The sequence below is a fragment of the Diplotaxodon limnothrissa genome, linkage group LG3, assembly GCF_057381915.1.
Source record: "Diplotaxodon limnothrissa isolate DT_005_m linkage group LG3, D_limnothrissa_male_GT1.1, whole genome shotgun sequence".
Lineage (NCBI taxonomy): Eukaryota > Metazoa > Chordata > Actinopteri > Cichliformes > Cichlidae > Diplotaxodon > Diplotaxodon limnothrissa.
In genome coordinates, this window is record NC_140598.1 from 13,878,221 (window position 1) to 13,904,164 (window position 25,944).

General features: G+C 40.4%; 3 protein-coding genes across 4 annotated transcripts in view; all 3 read right to left on the reverse strand.

Annotated features, from left to right (window-relative positions):
• The window catches only part of LOC146634600 (protein NLRC3-like), a 720,577-nt gene that overhangs the window by 338,625 nt on the left and 356,008 nt on the right, over positions 1–25,944 (reverse strand). The gene's annotated exons all lie outside the window — the stretch shown is intronic.
• LOC146634610 (protein NLRC3-like) overlaps positions 1–25,944 on the reverse strand; it is a 218,654-nt gene that overhangs the window by 7,548 nt on the left and 185,162 nt on the right. The window lies entirely within an intron of this gene.
• Positions 4,398–6,845, reverse strand: LOC146634611 (uncharacterized). The gene is made up of 6 exons (XM_085378155.1): positions 6,810–6,845; positions 6,622–6,693; positions 6,403–6,521; positions 6,239–6,299; positions 6,029–6,123; positions 4,398–5,919 (listed from the first exon to the last, which is right to left on the reverse strand). The coding sequence occupies exons 1-6, from the start codon at positions 6,843–6,845 to the stop codon at positions 4,398–4,400; spliced, it is 1,905 nt and encodes a 634-aa protein (XP_085234281.1).

The following is a 25,944-nucleotide window of genomic DNA, read 5'->3' on the forward strand; positions in this document are numbered from 1 at the left end:
AGTGCATTTAGTACAATTGGCTTCAGTAGAGGCATTATTTCAGCTTTTGCTCCCGTTTGTAAACCCGCTTGAGTACGCATCATAACTCATCATCATTATTCATGTATTACTTTTATGTATTAGTCATCTATTTGTTGTAATCATCTATCCTTGCAGTTGTTTATTACACAAAATAAATTATATTATCACACTTCTGGCCACATAGCGCTGATATTCACTGCACATGCCCATATTAACCTTAACCAGAGGGTTTAAAAAAAGAGACAGTGTTTACATACCATATCTGCTTCTGCCGTGGCCTGGTGGACAAAAAATTGGTTTAGGGTTCCCCGAGCTTTCACGTCCCTCATGTTCTTCATGTGCCCACCACTAGAAGCTGCCTATGGAAAAAGTGCACCGGCACACAGTGCAGTGTGCTTTATAGGTGTTATCGTGCACTTTTCCAGCCAGGTGTTTTCCTTTTCCCATTCCTCCCTGTACTTTTGCAGCCTTTTTTTTCTTTCTCTGAGGGGAACAAACATTGCTCGCTCGTGAGCGTGTCGCCACAGCCGCTCACACTGCTCACACGTAAACACGTAAACGTCGGTGAAAAAGACGGTGCAGCACGGTAGTGCAGCGTGTGATCTGGACACAAGCGATGGAGGCACAACTTGTAGAACTTTGGAAAGCTCATCCGAGCCTTTTCGATGTGGCATCACAAAATTATCACGACCACAACAACCGTGAAAATAGTTGGATTTACACTGCTGCTCAATCACAGCTGCCTGATCAATGTTTTTCATTAGCAATTTAGCAAAGTTGATGGTGGTGGTGTGTCTGTGTGAGAGAAAGACAGAGAGAGAGAGAGCGACAGATTTTCTTTTATAACCTTCATTATATGGAGGCACAGTGTGCGCACTCAGGTCGCATCAGAGCATCGGGCGGTATAGTGTGAGACCTGCATCGTGACCTACCAACTGCGAGCCAATCGTGCAGTTTGAAAATTGCAGTGTCTGCCCAGCTTTAGGTGTACTGTCGTCCAAGACTTGCAGCACAGTGTCGGCGTTTGTTTCCCTGTTGGCCAGGACTGGCCTGGGACAGAAAATCGGGCATTTTGACTAGAGACCGGCCCCCCAGGTATTAAAGCCATAAAGCCTTTGAATGAAAACAAACACTGTTGTGACAGTGATGTACAGTCTTGTTGGTATATGTATGATTTCTATACATTTTACATCAGATAAAAACTTTGGTTGTAAGATTCAGATAATTATTTAATAACAGTGAGACATTTTAAATGAGAATAAGAAAGAAAAATGGTAAAATGGTCTGTATTTGTAAAGCGCTTTACTTGGTCCTAAGGACCCCAAAGCGCTTTACACTATACACAATCATCCACCCATTCACACACACATTCATACACTAGAAAAGTATTTCTTTGTGCCCCCCTTTCCCTGTTAATGCCCTACCTGGCCCCCTGGCAACACTTTGCTAGACCCGCCTGTTGTGGAAGTTTTCCATTTAAATAAAGCCTGCAAACGAGCGGTAGCTAACATTCTTTAATCAAAACACACAAAGAACAGACAACCAAGCTTGATGGAGAGCCTACATGACCACGGGGCAGGGTCAGCAGAGTCTCCCTGAGCCTAGCATGGCTCTCAGTTAAATACCTTCTCCAGGAACAAAAGGCAGTACACAGCTGTTTCACACCTTAACACTAGAATTACTGAGCCTTTTTTTTCCCTGGTGCGAGTCCCTACTACTAGATTTACTAGCCCTGCGCAAATTTGCGTAAATTCCACTGGTACTGCGTTGTCTTTACAGTCCCTGGCACAGCAGCTGCAGCAGCTTCAGCAGCCTGCGTCTGTGCTAATATTTCCTTGTGCTACATGAATCGGCAACGAAGTTCCTGAGCTAGAAGACTCAGAAACAATCTTCTTTTGCCTGTCCACCCTGTACATGCCTTGTACAAAATGTAGGCATTCACCGCTAACAGGTCCAGCATATTGTAGAAAACCGCTACTGACCACCTGCATGTTGCTGCTCTTATGGAATACATCCGCACAAGTTGAGTAAGTTCACGCCAGACTTTATTCACCGTGCCCCATAACGGCGTTTTGCGCTGCAGCAGTCTGTGCGACAGTGACAGTGAAGTAAAGAAATTGTCTGTTGTGACGTTTCTCCCATCATCCAAAAACGGCTCCATCAGTTTCATGACCACGTTCTTGATCCCAAATTTGTCTGGCTTGGCTGCGATACACTGTGTGAATGGACAACGAACCTTGGTAGGGAACAGCTGTTCATCTATGGTCATGTGTTCTCCTGGAGTGAAACTCTTAGCACAGTTCTTGTTGAAGCGTGTCCTGATGTCGGAGATCGCCGCAAATTTATCTGTTTTCACCCGTTCTGCCCGCGTGTCCCTGTCATCAAATCGAAGGTGTTGCATAATTGAAATGAATCTATCTCGGGGCATTGTCTCTTTGATTACTGGCACCAGAAATCTTTCTGACCAGCAATCCACAATGGCACCAACAGGACACATGATTGCTCTTACAAACAGGATTGAAATGAATGCCATCAGTTCATGAACTGACAAATTCCAGTCCGGCTCTATTCTGTGGGCTTGATGGACCGTACACTCCCTGATGGTCTGCAGCATTCCCACGTCTAACAGGCAAAGGAAGCTTTGGAGCACACTTGTAATCTTGCGCTGTCGGAAGATAAACAAATAGAGAATGGTAAATTTACATGAACCTCACTCTAAATGGGTTTATATAAATATCATATCTACTATGGCAGTGACAAACCTTAGCAGACTCTGTGGGTCCAGCTTGCGCAGTGAAGCACGAACGATTTGCTACTGCACTGGGCATTGCAATGTCCTCCTCTACAGTGCCGTCTTTTGCCGTGTGGCTCTGGCTGGGCTTCCCAGTACCACGGGGCCTCTTCTGTGGAGGCATGTTGGGTTCTTGTTCCGTCTCCTTTTCAGATTCTTCTGAGGAGGTATCAGTGGCCTGCTGGACAAATGAAACCTCTCCTCCATCAGAATCTGCTTCGTCCATTTTCTGAAGCAAAGCCAAAGCCTGTTGCGCGGAGAGGTTCTTCCTGCGTGGCAGTGATACGGAGGCCATCCTGATGTGCGTTCTCAGAAATGCGAACAAGAAATGATTCTCCCGTCTGGGTCGGTCTGCTTTTATGCACAGCACTGTGCTGTAGTCAAGCAATGCCACTCCCTCACATACACAGTCACAATGGAACAATGGAAGATCTGTGCTGAGACTCAAGGAAGGTGTGAATGTGTGTCTTTTATATTTGCAGGTCAGTCAATGTGTGGGATATTTTGTATAGATACGGCAGGCATTTCTGAAAGTCGTAACACAGAGGTTTGGCCTGACTTGGATCTGAGCAACTCTGAGTGAGCAAATGCAAATGTGCCAGGCCTCAAGGATAATGGGTGGTTTGCACAACAAAAGCTGGAGGAGAAATGAGCTGACGACCTGTGAAAATCTCAGCAGGGGTGATTAACACCTCGGGACTTGCACCAGAAAATACAAAAGCCAGTAATTCTAGGGGGTGTTGGGTTTAGGGAAGTTACGCAAATTTGTGCAGGTTTAGTAAATCTAGTGATAAATACGTGGTAGAAATCCCAAAAGGGTGATTCTGTTCACCTGGACGTAGCATTTTCAACGGGAGAAACGCCTCCTGAACTGAATTGTCTCAGTTGATGGCCATGCGGTTGGCCTCCTGAACTGTTTCTTTGGACTGTTTTTCCTCCTCTTCTGAGTTTTCCTTCCTGGAGCTCCAGCACCCACCCAGGTTTGGTGGAAATGTTCTAATTTTAAGAGTTTGATTGCAAAAGAATAAACTGCTGATGTCCGCAGAAGTTTTTAACTTTGGTTGAAAGGACAAACTATGAAAAATAATAGACCTTTGAGGATTTGAGCATATGGCAAACATTATGCAAAGTTCCTCTTAATTGTAAAACACAAATCTGAGGATGTTGGAAGACATGTGTGGTTCTCATCAGCTTTGTGGCATGTAGATGCTCCTTTTATTAATATTCCTAAGTCTGGAAGAATACTCATAAACACTGAGGTCCTGCTATGTGCCAATGTGTATCTGGGCCATTACTAAACAAAGATGTGAAGCAATGTTAATAATTGTTGGTAACTTTTTTTTCATTTCCAGGTTTCAGTTACTGCTGTTGATATGTTAAGAGTAAGAATAAGTTCAGATTCTCTTAAAGATAACAACACTAATATGTTAACAATGGTTGGACTTGTGGAGGTATTTTGAGAACCCTTATAAACATCTGAAGGAAAAATATTCTTTAATCATAGATGCAGACTCATGGAAAAAATATTGATTAATCATTTTATTTGATTTTGTAGAGTTGGAACAAACAGATTGGATTCTCAAAATCAGTCAGTTTCTTGGGGTCTGAAGCAACAACAGAACAGGGCTCTGAATTTTTGGCAGCAGCCCTTTTTTTTCTTCTTTTTCTCCTTTTTCTCCTTGATTTTAATGTTGTCAGACTTCTCTGAATTATTAGTAAAAGAGACAACTGGTTCAGACATGGATAGACATACAGAAGGGAGTTCCTCACTAGGAAGATCATCAGACGTTGCCAGACTTTCAGAAGCAGGCTCTTTAGTAGGAAGAACATCAGCCTTTGATGAACTTTCAATGAGAGGTTCTTTAGAAGGATGAACATCTGGAACATCTGACTTTGGCAGACTTCCACGAGCGGGTTCTCCAGTGGGAAGAATATCAGCCATTGTTGAACTTTCAAAAAGAGGTTCAGAAGTAGGAAGAACATCTGACTTCAGAACACTTTCCCAAGCAGGTTCTTGAGGTTCTTTAGGAGGAACAACATCTGGCTTCAGCAGATTTTTACAAGCAGGCTCTTTAGTCGGAAGAACATCAGCCTTTGTTGAACTTTCAAAAGGAGGTTCGGAAGTAAGAAGAACATCTGACTTTAGAACACGTTCAGGAGCAGGTTCGTGTGGTTCTTTAGTAGGAAGAACACCTGACTTCAGAACACTTTCACAAGCAGGTTCTTGTGGTTCTTTAGTAGGGAGAATATCTGACTTCAGAACACGTTCACGATCAGGTCCTTTTGGTTCTTTAGTAGGAACAACATCTGACTTCAGCAGATTTTCATGAGCAGGTTCTTTAGCTGGAAGAACATTGGCCTTTGTGGAACTTTCAAAAAGAGGTTCGGAAGTAGGAAGAACATCTGACTTCAGAACACGTTCACGATCAGGTCCTTTTGGTTCTTTAGTAGGAACAACATCTGACTTCAGCAGATTTTCATGAGCAGATTCTTTAGCTGGAAGAACATCAGCCTTTGTTGAACTTTTGGAAGGAGGTTCGTGAGTGGAAAAAATATCAGCAATTCGTGAACTTTCAACTGGAGGTTGGGAAGTGGGAAGAACATCTGACTTCAGCAGACCTTCAGGATGAGGTTCTTTAGTTGGAAGAACATCAGACACTACTGGACTTTCACAAGGGGGCTGGAAGATCTGGCATATGCTCGTCTTTGCTACATCAGAAATTGCCCTGAGTAGTCCTGGTGCAAAGTTTGCAATGTGGCTCAGCAGAATCTTTTCTGAATATTTCTCTCTGACTTCAGACAGGATACTTTGCACCATGTCATCTCTGATGGACCTTGAGAAGATGGCCTGGTTTTCCGTTGTTAGGAGAGATTTGGACACTCGATCCAAAGTGTCCTTTGTCACACTGGTGGAGAGGATGCTCAATTTTTGGGAGGACATGTTCAGTAGGGGGTAAGAAGGAAGCTTCCAGAAGCCATGCAGGACACGGGGAACCACCTCTATCACCACGTCTGTTGCAGTGAACAGTTTGGAGGTTTGTGCGTCCTGCTGCCTCTCTTTAAGGAGGTCAATGTACTTCCTGACATTGCTGAGGAGCTTAGGTGTTCTGCAGAATAAAGTTATAAGAATGATCTTTTACACCTATTTAAAAAATAACAGAAATTTTGAAATACTGTAGCTGGACTGTTAATGATTTTATGTCAGAGGTGACTCACTGAAATTTAGGAGGTATGGCCTCTGGAAATTCCAGCAGCATCCGGGCTTGAAACTCGATGTCCCTCATTTTATTTATTGTGTTCACTGCCCACACCTGAAACAGAAAGCATGTTTACATTGCAGTTTTGTTGAGAGGTTATGTGATTGTAGTAAAAAAAAAAAAAGAGATCTCCAAATGACTAAAACTCTTGTGAGTTTTCTAGTCTTACCAGTTTCAGAAGAGGTTTGGCTTCTGTTTCTTCCAAACCCTCCAATTCAAACTCCCAAAGTCTTCAAAAGAAAACAAAAGAGAGGTTTTCTCTCAGCATTTACACTTCAGCACAAACAGTTTCAGGTGTGAGGTGGATGGTCTGTAGGTGTCACAGTAACTCACTGCTCTCTGACTGTCTCTTTGCTCCTCTCCACCAAAAGATCTCCCATATCTTCTGCAGTGAGGCTTGATGGTATTTGGTTTTCCTTCTGAAGTCTGAGGAATTCCATCATCATTGCAATCTAAAAATAAAAGGAGACATTTAATCAGCATCAGTCCCAGGTCTTCAGAAATCACCTGACATTTTATCTCAGTTTTGGTTTGGATGGATCTGGGTCTTACCTGAGCCCTGTAACCTGGTAGATACCAGCAGATCTCCACAGCTGTGTTATATATGGGTGTGTTGAACAGCACCTGTCAAAGAAATAAGAAATTACTCATTGTAACTTAAATTGATTCTCAGTTTGTCAGCTTTTTAAAACTACATCAAATTCTTCAAAAATGCAGTAAAAACAAAAAGTGTCACATACCCTGATGGGTTTGTAGATCCCTTTACTGGCTTCCATTAAAACGCTGCTGTTCTATCACAGTTGGGGAAGAGAAACTTTCCAAAACTCTTCAAAACTTGTGTAAGATCAAATGTAGATATGAAAATACTCCTGACTTGATGGTTTTTCTTGCACAGATGAGCTCTTTTTCAAGTCTGATGCAGATTTAAAAATACACAATTCTAAAACAGTCACCATGGAAACATTTGATCCCTGCTTTATGTCATTAAATTAAAAGAAAACACTCTATTTTACACCACATTACACTATATGTTGTTCATTATATAAGTAAATAAGGGTAGGCTACAGCCGTCCTTAGGTCACTCCTGTGAAAAGATGCATACAAACTGGTGAATCAGAAAAGAAAGAAAGCCAACCTGCAGCATTATGCCCTTTTATGTTATTTCAATTCACTTCAGTTTTATTGATACAGCACCAAATCACAACAACAGTCGGCTCAAGGTGCTTTACTTTGTAAGGTAGACTCTAAAATAATATACACAAGGAGAAAAACCCAACAATCATATGACCCCCTATGAGCAAGCACTTTGGCGACAGTGGAAAAAAACTCCCTTTTAACAGGGAGGAAGCGCCGGCAGTAACAGGCTCAGTGAGGGGCGGCCATCTGCCAGGAGTGGTTGGGGTGAGAGAACGAAGATGGGACAAGAGGCATGCTGTGGAAGAGAGACAGAGATTAATAACAAGTGTGATTCAATGCAGAGAGGTCTATTAACACATAGTGAGGGAGAAAGTCTCTGTCTGCTTTTCCTAATGCTGAGGTGAGGAGGACTATTAGCCAATATAAAGGCGACACTGGCGACCCGAGTGTGGAAACAAATGGTTTGCACAAGAAGCGGTCACTGAGCGATCAAAGCTTATTTACCACACATAAAAAATCAAGGCAGAGTAGAAGCGGGTGGATCGATTTTTAATGAATTTTAAAATTATGTTTGTTTTTCTTATTCTTGAAAAAAAGATCATTTACCCTCGCATTTGTTTCCCTTTTTATACACTACTACTTATGTGTTTTTTTCTTATTTATGTCTATATTGTTTTGTTAAACAGATGACAGTTTTCCCCTTTTTACTACTTTTTGAACTCTATGCTGATGTTTAAAGATTTTATTATTACTAAATAATGTTTTTAGCAATTAGGTGAAAATAAATACCAGATGAAACGATATTCTCTTCTGTTATCTTTTATTATTTGTTACTTGAATCAGTATCCGCGCTGCACACAATCAAAGTTATTTTCAAAACATGCAGAAACAGGTCTTATTTTGTTAACAAAATGACAAACCATTGCATCGTTACAAACAAGGTTATCACTGTACATATTAATTAGTCTTGAATAAGACGCTCCTTTTTGGACATGATATAGAAAAAGCACACAGTGTTGTCCGCAGGTTACCGAAAAGTCCTTCTGAACCTGTCTCCCAGAATACAATATCCGAGCGGTGTTTTTAAAAGAAAAACTTTTATCTCGGGTGAAAACGTATCAGGTGAGTTACCGAAGCTGTCAAAAAAGTGCCCTTGCTTGTCTTTGTGATATTGAACACCAACCAGTGCTTCCCAGGTAAGTCTGATGGATCTGTATTCACAATGCCCATGCATGGATATCTGATGGGCTTTGTTGGCAGCTGGTCACATGCTAAGACGCCTAGAAGATGAGCCCTGTTACTAATCCTTTTAACAATGCTGGTTAGTTCTATTGTATTCATTTTGAATGTTTAGTAGTCGTCCAGCAGCACTTGTCTCATTAGATATTTGGATGACTGAATCAAATACAGAGTAACACACCAGGCTCATTGTTCGGGGTAGCGGATTTCTGAAACGGGTTTCCAGCCTCACGCTCCCTGTTTGAACTAATGATACGTTCCCTGAATGTCCTTCATCAGCTTCCAGATTGAAACAGGAATTGTTTGGCCAGATACGACTGTCCATCAGCGTATAAACACATGAGTTCTATATCACAGTTTTAAAATTAAATGGATTACGTGTAAAAGAACCAGGATAAGCTTCGTTATCCACGAAGGCGATGATGACAAATTTAGGCAACCTGCCCATAAATAAATTAGTTGATATTCTTGCCCCAGCAGGTGTGGAGAAGGTCTTTAAAGAAACTCTGCCTACAGCATATTTTGCATTTGCATGATGCAGCGCCTTGCCGTGTGCCAGCCTGACACTTGGTGAGACACTGATTCTTTTCACAAATAAGCTGGCAGAGACGATTTTAACTTTATACGCGGTGTTAGCTCCAGTCATGAGAGCAAATTCGTCTTTAGAGCGCACAAATTTCAGCGACAGATCGATTCCATTAAGTAATAATTTTTCTTGAAAAAACAGGTCTGCGTGTACTGGAGCAATCAATTCAACAATACTGCTATTCGCTGTATAAGTACCTCTGGTCACCAGACCCTGGTTCTCCCCTTCTATACATGTATCATTCATGTGCGAGGCTGTGTCTGTACAGAATAAAGCGCTGCTGAACTGTGTGTCTAAAGTCTGCTTATTATAATTGATAAGACATTCTATTATGCCTCTGTATGGATACATGTTGGATGATTGGCTCATCAAGCGATCCCCCAAATTTACATCTACCTGACTAAATAAGGTGCAACCTGGATAATTAACAAGTCCCACGTTTGCATCCCTGCCTAAGTTTGTGCCGTCAGCATCTGTGATTCTTACTCGTGTGTAGATATAGGAATCGTTTAGATCCAGGTAATCCTCTCCTCCTCATCCTTATTTCTTACAAATGGTGTCTTATGGTTCGGAAGTTGAACTTGACAAACACCTTCCCGTATAAAAAGGGTATGTGTTGATTTTGGTCGTCTATCAAATCAATTTCTATGTCATCGATTAAGGATTTCGAGACTGGTGTGTAGTGTGGGCTGTCAAACTGAAGAATGGCTCCCCGACGGTCATCGTCTGTTATATTTATTGCTCTTAATAGCTGCGCATGGGCGTCACCCACAAGCTGGTAATCAACGATATCTGCATAAATAAAAATGTTCTATCTTCCGCCGTATACGTCTGCAGGATGTGGTGCGTATGTGTTTTTATAATGAAGTACAAACGGGTCTTCTGATTTGAATCCTAAGATTCCTGCCAGTCTCCCTCTAAATGTGAGAACTGTGCCCCTAGGGCCCATAACACTAACATAGTTACTAACTTCACTGTATTGTGTTTTAATGTCGGTGTTATGTTTTAATGTTTTATTATCTGCGCCACAGATGCATAATGCCCCACAGACAGCTCAATCACGGTTATGGACAATGCTCCATTTGTGACTGGATCATAAATTTCCACTCGCGAATCTGATTGTGGAAAAGACAACCATAGTCTTGGGTATTGAAATTCTATAACACCGACCTCATACGGTTCATTTAAAACAATAGGTTTTGCTAGCTTTGTTCTAAAATTAGATTTCTTATTGCCTGGATAAACATGTGCTGAAGCATTCGAGAAGAGGCTCACATAAAAGCCTGCGTTGTTGTTGTTCGTTTTATCCATTCCTTCCTTCCTTCCTCAGTCTTTGTCTAGTGTAGAATGAAAGTATGCAGAGCCGCAGCGTCTCTGTTAATCACACTTCAACGATGTCTTTTTCAGGGATCCATGATTTTCAAATGAGAAGGCCAACCGAGCCATTTGACCAGCGCTAACTTTTTTCGTTCCTCTTTTTTTCCGCCAAGTATTTTCTCTATTTTAAACCTTTTGTTTTTGTCAGTAGTCACCTGCTGTGTATTCATAAATTACACCTTTCACTGCAGCTCCTGTGAGATCCTCCAGTTTGTATACGGGAGGGTCTCTTCCTAAACGCTCCTTTATGGTAAAGTACTCGTCTGTGTAGGTCTGATGGTAACCCTTTCAGAATATGCCTCGTAGTTTAGATATTCTCTCTGTATCGCCCACATTAAATTTAAAAGTCACCGGTTTTTGGGGTTTCATTTTGTACAGGGTGTTAAAGACTGCTTTCTCATTATCTTTGCACACCTCGGTGGGGTCATTTTGATAGAGCTGTGATAAGACAGGTTATAGGACTGTACAAGATCTTGGATCACATTAACATATCTTGGCCAGTTAACTGATGTTAAGTATTTCCACATTTTCCCCTTTAAGGTGCGGTTAAAACGCTCTACCACACATGATTTCATTTCACTAAAGGTTGAAAAATGTGTGATGTTATGCTGCTCCATTAGTTTTTTAAATGTTTATTATAAAATTCCTTCCCTAAATCTGTTTGGAGTTTTTCAGGCACACGGCCCTCTCTCAGAATATCACCAAAAGCCTCAGCAACAGCCTGTCCTGTCTTGGTTTCAAGGCACCTAACCCATGCATACTTAGAAAACACATCTATGCATGTCAATAAGTACCTAACATTATCATCATCCGCAGAATATTCACGCATGTCAACCAAATCAGCTTGAAACTGTTTGTCAGTCCCGTTAACCAAAACTCTATTTCTGTATCCTTGCATTTCTGTATCCTTGCATTTCTGTATCCTTGCATTTCTGTGTCCTCTATCCTTGCAGGTTTATGAAGAGTATATGTGTCATCTCCTTTTAAAAACGCTCCACGTCAGGTAATGACGGCTTTAAGCCTGTTGCCTCACTGACAGCGATACGGAGCTTCTTTAAACTTCCTAAACCCCCTGGGTGTGCAGGGTTGTGATATATTTTTCTCAGCGTGTTTTCCATAATCACTCTGACCAAACACAAACACAAATGACCAGAAAAAAGTGTTAGCATACGTTTTTATTTCATTTTCTGTGTAGTGCACAGTAAGGTTTTTATAACAGATGTACATTAAATCTTGTGTCTCCCAGACCAGTAGTTTCCAATCATGTGGAGCAGCGCTGATTTAACTCCGCGGGTGTGATGATTGGTATTTAGCAGGTATCCGACATTCTCATCAGTGGTGCAAACAATGTGCGGCACTGATCTCAGTTCACACAGAAGACGCTCTGCAGTGCTGATGATTTGTGCTTCAGCCTCACTGACACTGTATGAGCAAACAAACAGACGGATGGCCGGGATGAATCGGGGCGTCCGGAGCTTTTCCATCACCTCATCATAGCAGGTCTCGAAGAAAAACACAGGCAGCTCAAACAGGCAACTGTGGTGTAACTGGCTGGGGTGACCAGATTGGCATCCATAACATATCTCCTGCACATACTCATTCAGTGCCATCGACAGCAGGTGGAAGGTTGCGAGTTTAATGTTGAGTTCTGTTTCCTCAGACGGGTGTGATCCTGCAGAGTCCTGTGAGCATCCTGGAGAGGGGGGTGGAGTCGGTGGGGTCTGGATTAGCAGTGATGGAGGGGGAGACTCTGAGCGGTCCACAATATGGCAGATGTTGTCTGTAAAAGAAATCCACGCATTGCATTTTTTTTAAAATATCGGGTTTAATGCCAACGTCTCTCACACAGAGACAACCTACCTTTTGTTTTTGTTGTTTTTTTTCTTTTTTTTTCAGTCCTCAGGGTTTTGGATGATTTTTGGCCTGAACATGGCAGAAGGTAAACCAATCTTCCAATCAACCAATCAGGCCCACCCGGTGAAGTGCTTCTTCCCCAACATCTTCTGATGTACTTCATTTATACATTTTGGTAATGAAGTACTTAAACTACCACCTCACTGATTAGTTATTGCAGTGTGAGCTCAGTTCAATTAATCAGGTCACAGTAGTTTAGCACTTCTACAGCAATCATGCAACCAGCAGGACTGAGGAGGACACTGGGTGGACGGGCTTTGCAGGTCAGACTTTGAAACCATCTTTTATTGTCATTACGCCAAAAGCAGTGAAATTATATGCTGTCCCATTCAGTGCAAATAAAGAATCTGTGTTTACTGACAGGACAAAGCACTGAACATGATTTCATCTGTTAACCTGGACAAATTCCAAAACAATTCCTTATTATTTCTTTTTCTTAAGTAAAACCAGTAAAAGCTTCTACTTCAAAAATATGGACTTAACACTGAGATCCTGATATTTTAGACCAGTTGAATTTAGATGATCTTTTTTAGTTCGTTCAGTTTGCTGGTTCTAACGACGACGGTCTTCATCAGTTTTAATGTCACTGTGACTCATATCTCTGCATGGCTGTTTTGTTCTGAGTGCACTGTGACAATGAAGTTAAGATCCGGTGATCAGCACAGCAGCCTGGGAGTGACTGCTTGGTTAACGACAAGGTTTACAAGACCTGATCAAATGTCACACTGGAAATATTTTGCAAGTGAAACAGCAAAAGCAAATGAAAAAATGTAAATATGTTAACTGGACCACCTACATTGTTTCGAGAGCAGGGGTGAACTAAAGAGTGCGACCCATCACTTCAGTTTCAGCATATAATTTCTATTTAACACTCAAAAAAATCTGTTGTACAAGTATTAAAAATATATTCACAAATGAAATTGACATGCCTGAGATGAAAACATTACTCATACAAGTTGTCAGGTAAAGTCTATAGCACTGTTACATCTAAATATGGACACTGAGCTGGGACGATGTCACAGATCTGAGCCTCTGCACCTTCACTATACGTTTGTGTATGTCAGGCCTGTCCTGTATCTCTCCACCACCTGATCCAACACACCACCAAATCCTGATCAGCTGATCATCTCTGCTCCTCTAATCACCTGAATATCCAAGTATCCGAAAGTGTCCATCGATCTGACAATACAATTGTAAAACCGATCACTGACCTGTGCCCTAATGTGTTCTGTGCACTTGTGAACACACTTCCTTATGGAGTACGTTTATTAAGGACACTCTTTCATTAGCACACAGGTTCAATAACACAACAAATAACCTCCAATAAACCTTTTAATAAACTGTCATTGGAGGCTGATGTGTTCTCTCTTGGCTTGTTTTCTTGTTGTGTGCCACACAGAAAATAAATGCATGGTGTCTTAACTCACTGATACGGGGATATCAATGAGCACAGAGTCCAGCCAACGATGGCACAAAGTCAAACCTCCTTCAAGGAAACTGGAGAGTCCAACACTGGCATTGAGGCTACCCCAACAATATCAATATGGTGTAACTTCCTGCTCTAACTCAGGCTCCTTCCCCACAAGAAAGATGATATTTTATGTACTCGAAGTCAGACCTGGAATCTGCGGGTCAGACTTCCTGGGCCCCCGACCCCTGACCTCTGAGATTTTCATGTCTTGTATTTTATAATATTTATCTTTTGTTCTCCTGCCAAAATTGTAAACACTGTCATCATGCCATATTGCACTGTTGTTCGATCAGCTTCATTAAATATACTTTTATATATACTTTTATCCTTTGTTTTGTTATACATCCATGTAAATCCTCATATGAAATTATTACAACCAACTGGTAGTAAAACAAAAATAAAAAGATTGTTCAACATTTTAACTGCAAATGGTCAAAACACTCACTTTATTTGCCAAAAATTATACTTAAAAAGGGGAAAAAAGAAGTGTTAATAGTTTATTTGAAAGGTCAAAATATACCAACACATCTTTTTATTTTAAATCTATTTGTTTGTGCATTAATTTTTTTTCTAAAGCCAGATGTGGAAAAACAGGCTGCATCTACATGCAGGTTCTTGTGGTCAGTGGTCATCATAGTTATCTTTCTGAGTCACAAGCAGGGAAGTGTTAAAGTTTCCTAGAAGTGATGGGCCAGTGATGTAGGTGTGGATGCAAAGGATTATTTGAGGTGGTGCTGATCAGAAGTATAAAAATCAAAGTGTCCAGATCCAAACACACTTTGTTCCTCTGTGACAGAAGTGAACTAGAACTCACAGCAGCATCTGAACTGCAGAAGAGATCTCTGCTCATCTTCGCCTGCATTCCTCTTTTGCTAAGAACTTATTATGTATCATTTAAAATGATTTTCCTTTTAAAGCTGGGCAGCAGGCTCACGTTGAACATCTCCATAAACTGTCATAATTCTGCTGCTACACTAAACACTGCATTCGGTGAGCATACTAAACTTACGTAAGCTGTATATTTGCACGGTGAGAGACCTGTTTTTGCTGATTTGTGTTCAAATACAACAAGATCTTATTTAAACTGACTGTCAGATGTTGCCTATCCAGTTATGTAATGAACCCACTATATACATGAACCACAGACCCTTCACCACATCTTCATCACCTGCTGTTCCAGACAACCAACTTATACCTGAACCACTGCAGGTTAATCATCATCATTAGTAAAGGAAAAAAAGGTGAGTGTCTTATTATTTTTATTTTGCAGTGTGTCATTGTTACTACAGAGCACACTGAAACATGTGACAGGAAAGAATAACTGAGTGCAGAAAGGCTTTTATATTAAATCGGATTTAAACTTTGTTCTTAATGAACCGGATCTATTATGACCTGGACTTTTATCTATAAAATGGGCTTGTGAAACCCAGAGAAAAACTCTCTCAATATATCTGTAGATATAAATATATATTTATCCAAATCACATCAAGTAAAAAAGGCAAAATGACAAAATTAAAAAAAAAGAATAACAAAAAGTATAAATTAAAACACAAAATTTTAAGGCAAAAACAAATATCTTGATGTCTTAATACGATGAATATAAAATATAAAGTAATACAACAAGGTTAAATATCTAAACATTTAAACTACTTCAGCTTTTCAAAGCTTCTTTTTCCAGTTGAAAATGACATCATCACGCCTGAATCTGCTTCCAGGAGCCGTCCAGATCAGGCTTGTTCAGGATATTTAGAAATCGTCCTAACAGTTGAAAAATAAAAAATAAACAGAGAACAAAGTAATATATATGATTAGAAATAAATAAAAAAGAAAACTATAAATAAAACGACTTCTTTCATTTAAAGAAAAAGGTCTATCAGTCCTCTTGTCGTGTGTGTTTGCAGCTCACAAAGACGACTTACTGAGCTTCAGGATCCAAAAGGATGTATCTGCCAAATTCTTAATGTGGAAAAACGTCCATGTGTTTTCTTCTCCAGGAGACGATGAAGACACTGTTTGTCTGCACGATGCTCGTGCTGCTCTTTGCTTCCGGATTTTCCAAAGTGAACAATTTTCAACCAAGCGAGCACCGACCTGAAGAAACACCTTATGAAAAGTTTAGAAGACAGCATGTAGATGCTAAGATGACTGAAAAGCTGTGTAACACAGAAATATCAAATAGGAATATCTACAAACTTGACAACAGTTGTAAGGAAACCAACACATTCATCCTCAGCATTCCAGCAAAGGTCAAATCCATTTGTAGAGGTGATGGGAGCTACGATGAAAATAGCGGCATGACGTATAGTACCGCAACGTTTCGCATAATTAAATGTAAGCTAAAGCATCAGGGAGCCAGGAAACCCAGCTGCCAGTATGAAGGCAGGCTTCTCACCAACAGGATCATTGTCGTGAAATGTGAAGGGGAGTTACCTGTGCACTTCAATCGGGACCTTCTACCCTCTGAGCGCAACGATGGCGAGCAACTGTGAGGAAAGAGTGGTGTGGAGGGGGGGCGTGGTCTGCGATGCTGCTGCAGGTCAGATGGATGTACCTGCGCTGCATTTGCTATCACGCCTCGCCAACTTAAAAGGCTTTGTGCTGTCTGAGTTGTTGGTGTTGTGGATGTGTTGGCTGGCAGTCCACAGACAGACTGATTTACACAACTGTGGAAAAAATTAAATTAATAAATAAAATAAATTGGAAAACATAGATGTGTCATTATTTCATATAGATTTCAAATAACATACCATTTGATGTCAACATGGTTTAGTTGCATTTGCAGTGCTCGTGCTGTTATATTCGTATGATTCTGTTCATTTTATGAGTGTATCCTTCAGCCTTGCTTCACATATTTACTGCTGCTTGATCAGCTTTAGTCCTGCTAGCATCAGCACAGGTAGAAACAGATCACACATCAGAGAATCGGCCGTGCATCTAAATGCAAATGGAAACTAAAAATGAAAACATAGATAACTGAGCTGAACTTCATAGATCTGAAAGTTGACCAATGCATACATAGTGCTAAAAATCAGGTATCGGGAAAACACATTATTTTATATTATGCTGAAGTCAATTGTTATCCTTTTTTAAAACTATATCATATAATAAAGTCTGTTTTGAAGTTTACTATGGTAAAAAAAATATTTTAAGGCTCTTCAGATATACTGTAACTTCATAGGTATGAACCATCAAAGCATTTTCATCATAAATATAAAACTTCATTAGGTAGATCTGTTCAAATACTCATTAATGCAAATATCTGATCAGCCAATCACATGGCAGCAACTCAATGCAGGTGTAAAAGGTGAGGTCTAAAAAGAACCTTTAAGAAAATATGAATCATCTTAATCAGTCTTTAATTATGAAGCAATGGCCTAACTCCCTCTGACAAACAGACCTGTGGCAAAATTTATAAACCACTTTTGACTTTTTCCAAGGTGAACATTGTCTGGCAGCAGGTGCCCTTCCCCTCCCAGATCACGGTTCATATCTGATTTTCAGCTCTAAAGTTTATTTTTCTCTTCATAACAACTGTGCAAAGGATGATTTCTGAGGATGATGACTCATTGAAAATGCTTGGATGCTGACAATTATGCAGAGTCAGGCATGGAAAGGCTGCTCTTTGTGACAGGTGGGTGCTGTCATACATGGGTGTAGCTGCCAGCTGTCCTCGAGGCTTCACCTCTGCTAAACGTGTGTCTCTGAACTTGACCTGGTCTCATAAACTCTCCTGTGATTTTTATTTTGCATCCTTGGTTATTCAAATGAATGATTAATATATTAATATGAATCTATACAGATTTGTCCACACTGGATATGACAGTAAGAGTTAGTAAAGCTCTGTTAACGTGTCCCTCTACAGCCTGTTGTTTCTTAGTTTCACCAGTGAAACTGAATTAAAAACAAAACATAGATGACATATTGTCGCCTAGGCAACCACCAAGCTCCCAGTGCCTACAGACATTCACTAAAACATGCTGGTCATTGGATCATTTGAATAAATACCTTTAACTAAATATCAATGTTTTCGACATGTCTTAGTTTACATTATTACACAGTTATTATGAGAGAGCATGTCTAATATTTTTCCACTAAACAGTCGTCTTCTCCTTTGGTTTGTTTGTAACAACCATTTATAAAAACTTGTGTTTTGCTTTTGTTTTATTTTTAACTGCAATTCTGGTCGAGTAGCTTTTATAGTGTTAATTCAACATATACTACAAAATAAAATGACTTTTTTTAAAGTACATTTGTGGACATTTTATTTTCAAACTATCCAATCACAGAATCAAATGCACAAAGCCTGTGATGTCATCAAAGGCACAAAGCTTGTGATGTCATCAAAGGCACAAAGCCTGTGATGTCATCAAAGGCACAAAGCTTGTGATGTCATCAAAGGCACAAAGCTTGTGATGTCATCACATTCTGTCATTGGAAGGAGAAATTCAGTCAACTGTAGCAACTCTTTGGTGGCAGAACTACAAAACAACCTGTTTGTTAAAACCAAGATAAGGAAGACACAGAGACGCTGAAGCAGACGCAGAAGCAGACGCTGAAGCAGACGCTGAAGCAGACGCATATAAAATGGCAGAAGCACAGATGGAAGTGGTCGTGAGCCCAAATATAACAGTTTTGCAAAGATCGGAAAATGACCTCAAAAAAGCCCAAACACCAAATCCTGAAACACGTCCTCTGGCACAAGTTCAAACAGAAGTGGTCGTGAAAGGCAAGAAAAAAAGGGGGCAAAAACAGAAAAGAGTGGCTGAAGAACCCAGACGACCGATTACTCGGGCGTATGCTCGGGCTCTTCTAGAAGCCCAAAACAACGTGGCTGATGGAAGCAACCTGAGAAATGAAGAAGTGTCAGGAAACCCTGAAGGAACCTCTGAAAGGGAAAACCCTGAATCCCTCCCTATGTCAGAACCAAAGGACGACGTGAATATGGAGACAGAGGCAAACATGAATAACGCCAGTGGACAAAACCCTGGGCCAAATGGAGGGACGTGGCAACATCAGCCAAATCCCAGATTTATACCCCATCATGGCAGAGTCCAGTATGATTCATGTTGTGAGATTGCTGCTCTCAGGCATCAACTACAAGCTTCCCAAAACCACCAGAACGAGCTTTACTGGAAACTGGTAGCTGCTAATAAGAGGGCTTCTTATTACCAGTCTAAGGTGACCAAACTTCATGCACAGATGATCGCCGACAAAAAACAGCATGAAGAAACAATTAAAGAGCTCATAGAGCAACTGGAGGAGGCTAATGATAATAATAAGCCTGATAAGAGCAAAACAGAGGTTCAAGCAAAGGACAACCAAGCAGTTGTCATGCTGGATGACATGATCCGTGTCCTGCACGAAGACGTCAGCGACCCTACCACAGAGCAGTGTGTGGATTCTTCTACACAAACCACAGAGGCTTCACACACGGACTGTGTAGGTCTGAAGGAGGCTCAATTTGAAGTCCAATACAAGACTCAACAAGAGCAAATAGGAACACTCCAACAACAGCTCCTAGAAGCTCAACACCAACTCAAGGAACAGGAAGATAAACATAGGCAGGACCAGGAGACACTGAACATGGAAATCAGTGAGCTTAAATCCCAGCTCTGCTCCAACAAGGAGCTTCATGACATGAAAGTAGAGACTCTTTATCAAGAGTTGAAAGAAGTCAAAGCGTCCTACATTAAAATCACACAGGAGCAAAATGAACAAAATTCCAACACAGCAAATGGAAAATCTGAGCTTCTGGTGGAAAAAGACACCAAAGAACAGGACAAGGAAGAAGAAGAAGACTCCCTGACATCAACTGAGATGTCTCTGCATGACTCTCTACAACAAACAGAAGACAGAGAGAAAACGATAACTACCAATCCAGCTGAACTCGAAACTGAAGCTAAGACTGTGCCAGAGAAAAAACCCAAGAAGAAGAAGAGGAACTGGCTGCGTCGGCTTTTCAGCTGTACCAGTCCACAGACAGACTGATTTACACAACTGTGGAAAAAATAAATAAATACAAAAAAAATAAATAAATTGGAAAATATAGATGTGTCATTATTTCATATAGATTTCAAATAACATACCATTTGATGTCAACATGTTTTAGTTGCATTTGCAGTGCTCGTGCTGTTATATTCTTATGATTCTGTTCATTTTATGAGTGTATCCTTCAGCCTTGCTTCACATATTTACTGCTGCTTGATCAGCTTTAGTCCTGCTAGCATCAGCACAGGTAGAAACAGATCACACATCAGAGAATCGGCCGTGCATCTAAATGCAAATGGAAACTAAAAATGAAAACATAGATAACTGAGCTGAACTTCATAGATCTGAAAGTTGACCAATGCATACATAGTGCTAAAAATCAGGTATCGGGAAAATGATGTCAGGGCTCTGAGTGCGGGCAGGTGGAAATGTGGATCCAAATGCAGGACTCCGAGACGAAATGTAACTAAAACCACAGCTTTTATTGCTGGCATGAAACAAAAACAGAAACCAAACCATGAAACCAAGCAGGAACACACAGGCAGGGTCTGAGGGTACGACGCGACACCAAGCGTGGGAAAACACAGGGCTTAAATACACAGGGTAGCAATGAGGGAATGGGCCACAGAAGGGAGACACAGCTGGGGGAGCTGAACTTCATAGATCTGAAAGTTGACCAATGCATACATAGTGACAACACATTATTTTATATTATGCTGAAGTCAGTTTTTATCCAATTTTATAACTATATCATATAATAAAGTCTGTTTTGAAGTTTACTATGGTAACAATTCATCTTTTTAGGCTTTTCAGAAACACTGTAACTTCATAGGTATGAACCAACAAACCATTTTTCATCATGACAATAAAAAATAAATCTAAAGGAGATAAACATCACAACTGTTCAACCAAGCATTAAGTCCATTTTGAAACAAAGAACGATGTACACTCAGCCAATCACATGGCAGCAACTCAATGCAGTGTAAAAGGTGAGATGTAAAATAAAACAATTAAAAATATTAATTAATCTTAATCAATCTTAAAATATGAAGCAATCTTCTAACTCCCCTTTACATACAAAGCTGTGGCCAACCTTACAAACCATTTTGAATTTTTTCCAGCCGAGGCGTTCAAAATAACCAAACTGCTAATAGTCACGGTTTAATTTGGGCAGCTGCCTGCCTAATATAATGTAAAATCATCACAATATTTTACACAAAGAGAGTAAATGTATCCTTGTACTCAGCTAAGACAGCTGGGCTGCTGTGGCTTGTGTTTATGTTCAGAGTGACATCTGATTTAAAAGCAGACTGTCATGGTTGCGGCTGTGTGCAGGCAGGATGAGGACCCAAACGCAAGCTCACGGAGGCAGGAATGAACTCAAAACACAGCTTTATTGCTGGAGAGAGAAACCATACAACCTAAACGAGGAAACTATAACGTAATACACAGAGAAACACACGGCCATGAATGAGGGAGAACGCGACACAGAACTGAGGGAGACGCAGACATAAATACACAGAGGGTTAACGAGGGAAGTGGGAGCACACGGGGAACACAGGTGACACTGATAATCATAACAAGACACGGCAGGAGTGAACGCAACACTGACGGGAGACTGTCAAAGTAAAACAGGAAGTACACGGAGGTTCAGAGAGGAGGAGAGACAGCACGGGGAGAGCACGGACATAACGGGCTGGGAAAACATGGAATAAAACTCAAGGAGGGGAAACGAGGGCTCACAGATAAACAGAGGGGCACACAGGAGGTAATCAAATAAGGAACATCTTAACAGAAACCATGGCATAAATAAAGAACAACACACAAAACATATGAAAACTAAGAATGCTGGGCCAACATGGCCCAGGATCATGACAGACAGCAAAAGACACTGAGCAGCATATCAGTCAGCATGGGAAAAATGCCATAGATTTAAGGAACCAGGCTAAAATAATTGGTTTCTAGTGGGTTCTATTGTAAGTGCTCTATATTTCAGCATGACATACTGTATGCATCCTACACTGAGAACCCTTGAAGCTGATCATCAGGGTATGCTGTGTACTTCTTACACAGAAGATAAAATAACATGCAAAGATTTTAGATGGTTGTGGTTGGTCCTTACACACAGATGTAAGGTCAAAAAAAAAAATCACCCACAGTGGATCGTTCACAGACGCTGGTCCAGTGGAACCCACTTCCACAAAGGCTGCACCTGCTCTGGCAGAACAGGAAGCATCAACTACATAGTAGCTATTTTCATAATTAAGACATCAACTATAGGTGTTCCCAAAATGTGCCATGTTGTCTGCACACCTGACAGCTCAATAAGTCCTGTGTTGATTACAGATGGTGGTTGTTTCCAGAAACAGCACTTGCATAAAACAAGTACAGAGCACTTTATGAGCCAACCTGCTTCTTTAATGAGCATTTAGGTTGTTTGTATTCAGTGTTCACAGATAATATGCTCATTAAAAGGGGGGATCCACTATGTCCTTCTTCACAATCCTGTCTGCCAACTTTAAGAAGAAATCAGAGTGACGCAGAAGCTTTAAAACAGTGTTCAGAATAATCAGTGATGCTTTTATCTGAACTGATGACAGATAAAGATGAACGTGAGTGTGGCAGAAGAGTAAGTTCTCCCTCTTTCTTGGAAGTATACAAAAGTCTGTTGTTTATAAAAAGTTCATAAACAAACAACAAGTTCTTACAGAATGAGACGTGAAGCCTGGAGACGAGCAGTTCAGACACGCTGTTATTAAATTCTACCTGAGCAGGTTATAGTTCACCTCAGTTACGGAAGAACAAATAACACTTGGCTCTGGGAGCTTCAGTTTTTATACACTGTCGTAGCACCACCCTAAGCCATCATTTGCATCAACACCTACATCACTAGCCCAGCAGTTCTAAGAAACTTCTCTGTTTGTGGTTCAGAACCTAATGTGACACCAATGAGCACAACAGCATGCAGCTGCAGGTTGTTGTTCATACCTGGCTTTACAATAAAGAGCCATGTTTGCAGGCAGCTGTTTGAAGTTTTGTGTAAAATATCATTTTTATAGAAATAAACCAAATGTGTCTAAATATATTAAGTAAACAATCAGAATAAGAACATTTTGAAATAAAATCCAAAAACTGCATCTGGCTTAGTTTTTGTTGAATAAATAATGACTCTGTGTAATATGTCATGTGTTGTATATGTAAGTTGTATTTGTACAATGAAGCCAGGCTTTCTTTGTGTTAGCTGCCTGACAAAACCTAAAACTCTAGTCAGAGATTGCAGGTGTCACAACAGACATGATCAGCTTTCTCTGTCGATCCTATCTTTCTGTTTCACACTCTGTGCACTCATAGAAATAAATCTTTAAAAAAAAACAATCACATGACTCTTCTTCCACACAACATGATCCCTGAGTGCCGCCTGCTCCAACCAGACATGTTCTCACAGCGACGATGGTGATAATTAAAATCTACAAAGAACGTGATAAACATTATTAAAATGCAGCACTGTTAAAGCAACGTGATTAATGCTGCATTAAAATGAGCCTTTAGCACATAGAGATGATTCAACAGTTTCATTTGACTTCATTGTTTCTAAGGCAGATGCTACACCAGTGAAGGTGCACTTAGTTTTCACACACTGCTTCTGCATTGTGTCTTAGTTTTAGTGGATTAAATAATGACACAGTGTTTGTTTGTTTTTCTTTAGTAACAAATGACCTCAGACCAGCTTATAATATTTTATAAACAAATAAGCATAAATGCATAAACTCAGCCTGGAATCACATGGGATAAACATGGGATGTGCATTTTTTTATTTGTTTTGTGTTACTGAGTCTTGCAAGAATGCCAACCTTACCAGCAGCAGCTTGGTTTTTTTGTTTGTTGTTTTTTTAATTGAATGAGTGCTGAAAGTTGAGCAACAGCTGTGACAACGAGAGAAGATGGAGCCAATCAGAAACAACTGTGAAAATGTACAATATGCAAGCTAAGAAAGCAAAGTGTAGCAATGTTGCCATCATTTTTGTTGTTGTGGGATTTTTTTCAACATTCACTGAAAATCACTTCTCTCATATTTCCTCTTTATTATTTTCATCACTGTTTAAGAAACGTAACAAAGTCTTATAAAGCATCTAAACCAGCATCATGAAGTGATGTTTAAAGATGGCAGCAAGCTCACAGCATCTCTCAACTCAAGAGCAACATTCAAAGTGCACAGGCTGAAGGAAAGTATTGATTTTATCACATGCAATTACAATACGCCTTTTCATCTGTATCTGTGTGTACAATGGGTATCGTTGTTTGTCCCAGCAGTTTACAATACAGAATGTGCACGTCTGTGGGGCTTTTATAAAGATTTCTATTTGCATTGATACAATTGCTTGGATCACAAATTATTCTAACTTGATTAAAGTCACCAATGATAAAGGTATTCTTGCGCTTACAGTTACCATTATTATCTCTGTTTGCTATCAGATCATCACATCCCCCTTGTGGGATCATGTTGATGATATGCTGGTTTTCTGAACACGTCCGTTAGTCATGCAGAGCACAGTGAGAGAGAGCGCCACCAGCAGGAACATGGAAGTCTTCATTGTATTTCTATATCGAAAAAGTAAACAGAGTGAATATATAAATCAGTATTATTTCATTTCATTTATTAACTTGTTTATTTTTCCATTTTCCTAAATGTTAATCGTGCTTAACTATTAAAGTAAAAATACAGATAGATAGGAAACTCTCTGAAAAGTCAAACTGTTTTCAGTGAGTTTATATATTTGCCAGAGGAAAGGTCAGAATCTGCATATCTGTTCAACAGGAAGCTAAAAGTTGTTAGCTGTTAAAGTGTTCAAAAAACAGCAGGAGCTCGGTGTGAGGCTACAGTGGGCCAAAAAACACAAGATGACCTCCAGCAAGGACAAAATGTATCTGGACGTCTCTGTGAGCATCTGTCTCACTGTGTAAGTGTAGCACAGTGTCTGTGTGTGCATGGCTGGGCAAGAGAGACAGCACAACTGAAAGCCAGCACTCAGACGAGGACCCGGTGCATCGTCTGTCTCATCTCAGCCAGTTTACTTACAAACTCTTTAAGTTTGAATTTTAAAGCCGACAATGTGCACAGGGCAGTGATATTTAAAATGAAGGTAAACTATTCCAATCTCTGCAGCCCCAATTGTGTATCTCACACACACACACACACAGTCCTGAATTCATTACTGAAGTCTCATCCAGACGTTCAATGTGCTCTGTAATTAAATTGAGATGTGGGGTCAAAATTCCCACCTAGATTGAGTGAGATGAAATAGAAATCGGCTCTCCTCTAACTGACTTTATAGAAATAATTGCATAAGCTGCATTTATAACTGTTATTAAATAACAGCAGCACACGAGAACTGAAGTGTAATCCCAGCACATTTCGCTTCGCTTGCACTGATTCTTTAGAGATGACGACCGTGGTGGGTAATTAAGGGCAAACAATATACAAGTGGCGTGAAAAATGGAGGCTGCATTACCTTTCCAAAGCTTCCTTTCCCGATGGCCCGCAGTATCTGGAAGTGGTCAAAGTTTACTGTGGAGAAAATGAGAAGCAGTTAGTGAGAACGTGTCAGTTTGAGCTGAGCTATAAAACAGGGAACATGACATGTACAGCACTGTGCAAAAGTCTTGAGCCATCCCTCATTTGCTTCCAGGGATCCGGACTTCCCTGTAATCTTTAAAGTGGTATTAAGGAATAGCTCTCCAGGCTTTTTAAAGTGTTTCTGATTTTTAATCCAGGGCTTGTATTTGACCACTTTTTGTCTGTTAAGACCCTTCACACTAATCTCTGAAACATTCAAACATAAACAGACACCTAAGTCACGGAAAGGACCAGAAAACTTAACAAAGAACCAATTTTAAATTGTATCTGTACACATTTACTTGCAGCCTATTGCAAAAAAACAAAAGCCCACATCATTTGTTCTCACTTCTTTAGTTGAAGAATGCAGTTAATAACACCGTTAACACAGACTGACCTGGCAAAACACGAAAAAATAAGGGGGTGGTTCAAGACTTTTGCTCGGTACTGTATGAGAAATGGAAATGTGCACTTCACAATGTATCGCTGCACTTCGGCAGTACTGTGAAGATTAAATGTTTTTTCCTTCCCGATGCATGTGAAAGGTTA